General features: G+C 54.0%; 1 protein-coding gene across 1 annotated transcript in view; it reads left to right on the top strand.

Moving 5' to 3' along the window:
• VOLCADRAFT_97267 (uncharacterized protein) overlaps positions 1-914 on the top strand; it is a gene marked incomplete at both ends in the record, with an annotated part of 6,592 nt that overhangs the window by 1,631 nt on the left and 4,047 nt on the right. Inside the window, 2 exons of the mRNA XM_002956270.1 lie at positions 209-460; positions 606-647. Coding sequence (XP_002956316.1) covers positions 209-460; positions 606-647 — 294 coding nt within the window. The remainder of the gene's footprint in view (positions 1-208; positions 461-605; positions 648-914) is intronic.

Genomic DNA, 914 nt, shown 5'->3' with positions numbered 1-914 from the left:
CAGGATGTCCAGCAAACAACAGTTACAATAAAAGGAAGCTATAACTATATGAAAAATTCAGTTCTGGCGTGTAAGAACTCAGTTCTGGCTGTTCTACACCATGTACACGGCGTACAACACATTCGTGCCACACATTTTCGCGACAAGTAAATAATTTTCTCCATAGAGCTTTTTCCACTGTGACACACTTCGTGGCCCAAAACGAAAGGTGTGGCGCGAACCTTTCGTATCAGTACGGTACTTTACCGTGTCGCTAGCGCGCCACAAGCGCAAGCCATGGACCAGGAGGCCCAGGAGGCCCAGCTGATTGTCCATCTTTCAGAAGCATTTAATAAGGACGAGGTGTGGCAGCTGGCCGCTGCAGAAGCATTGAGCAAGGCCACGAATCTGGAACGTGTGCTAATTCGCGGTAGCACAGCGGCCAAACAGCTGAAGCTCGTGGATGTGCTTATCCGTAAAAGTAGGTCATGCACTGGGAGCTGAGAAGGCTTGATTGGTGTGTCGGGAGGCTCTGCGTCGCTGGCTGAGTGGGAGGGTTCTCGTGCCTGAAGCTTGAAACAACTCGTAATCTACACGGGTCCCCCGACCGCTCCCATGTCCTGCAGCCTCGGCGGCTGGCCTCGGTGCGGGGAGCGCGGCTGGAGCCGGTGAGTTGGTTGTGCTAGCCCAGGCTTGACCTGAGCTAAGACTCCGGCTCTAGGGTCCCGCGGCGGTGTAGTACGGAAGTGTTTGAGCTATCGTGAACAGCGCTGCTGCTGGTGATCATTTCAAGAGGCTGTAGGGTGAGCAACCGCACATTTGTAGTTCTGAGTTCGGAGCGCACCAGCCCCATGTGAAGCATTCCGGCATGTTGCGATTGAATCCCCGATTGCGCAACCACCGCCTCTGTCTCTTCAGGATACAGCTTGATGTGC

Source organism: Volvox carteri (assembly GCF_000143455.1).
Source record: "Volvox carteri f. nagariensis unplaced genomic scaffold VOLCAscaffold_59, whole genome shotgun sequence".
NCBI lineage: Eukaryota > Viridiplantae > Chlorophyta > Chlorophyceae > Chlamydomonadales > Volvocaceae > Volvox > Volvox carteri.
Note: the sequence above shows the minus strand (reverse complement) of the source record. Positions and strands in the feature narration are given on the sequence as shown.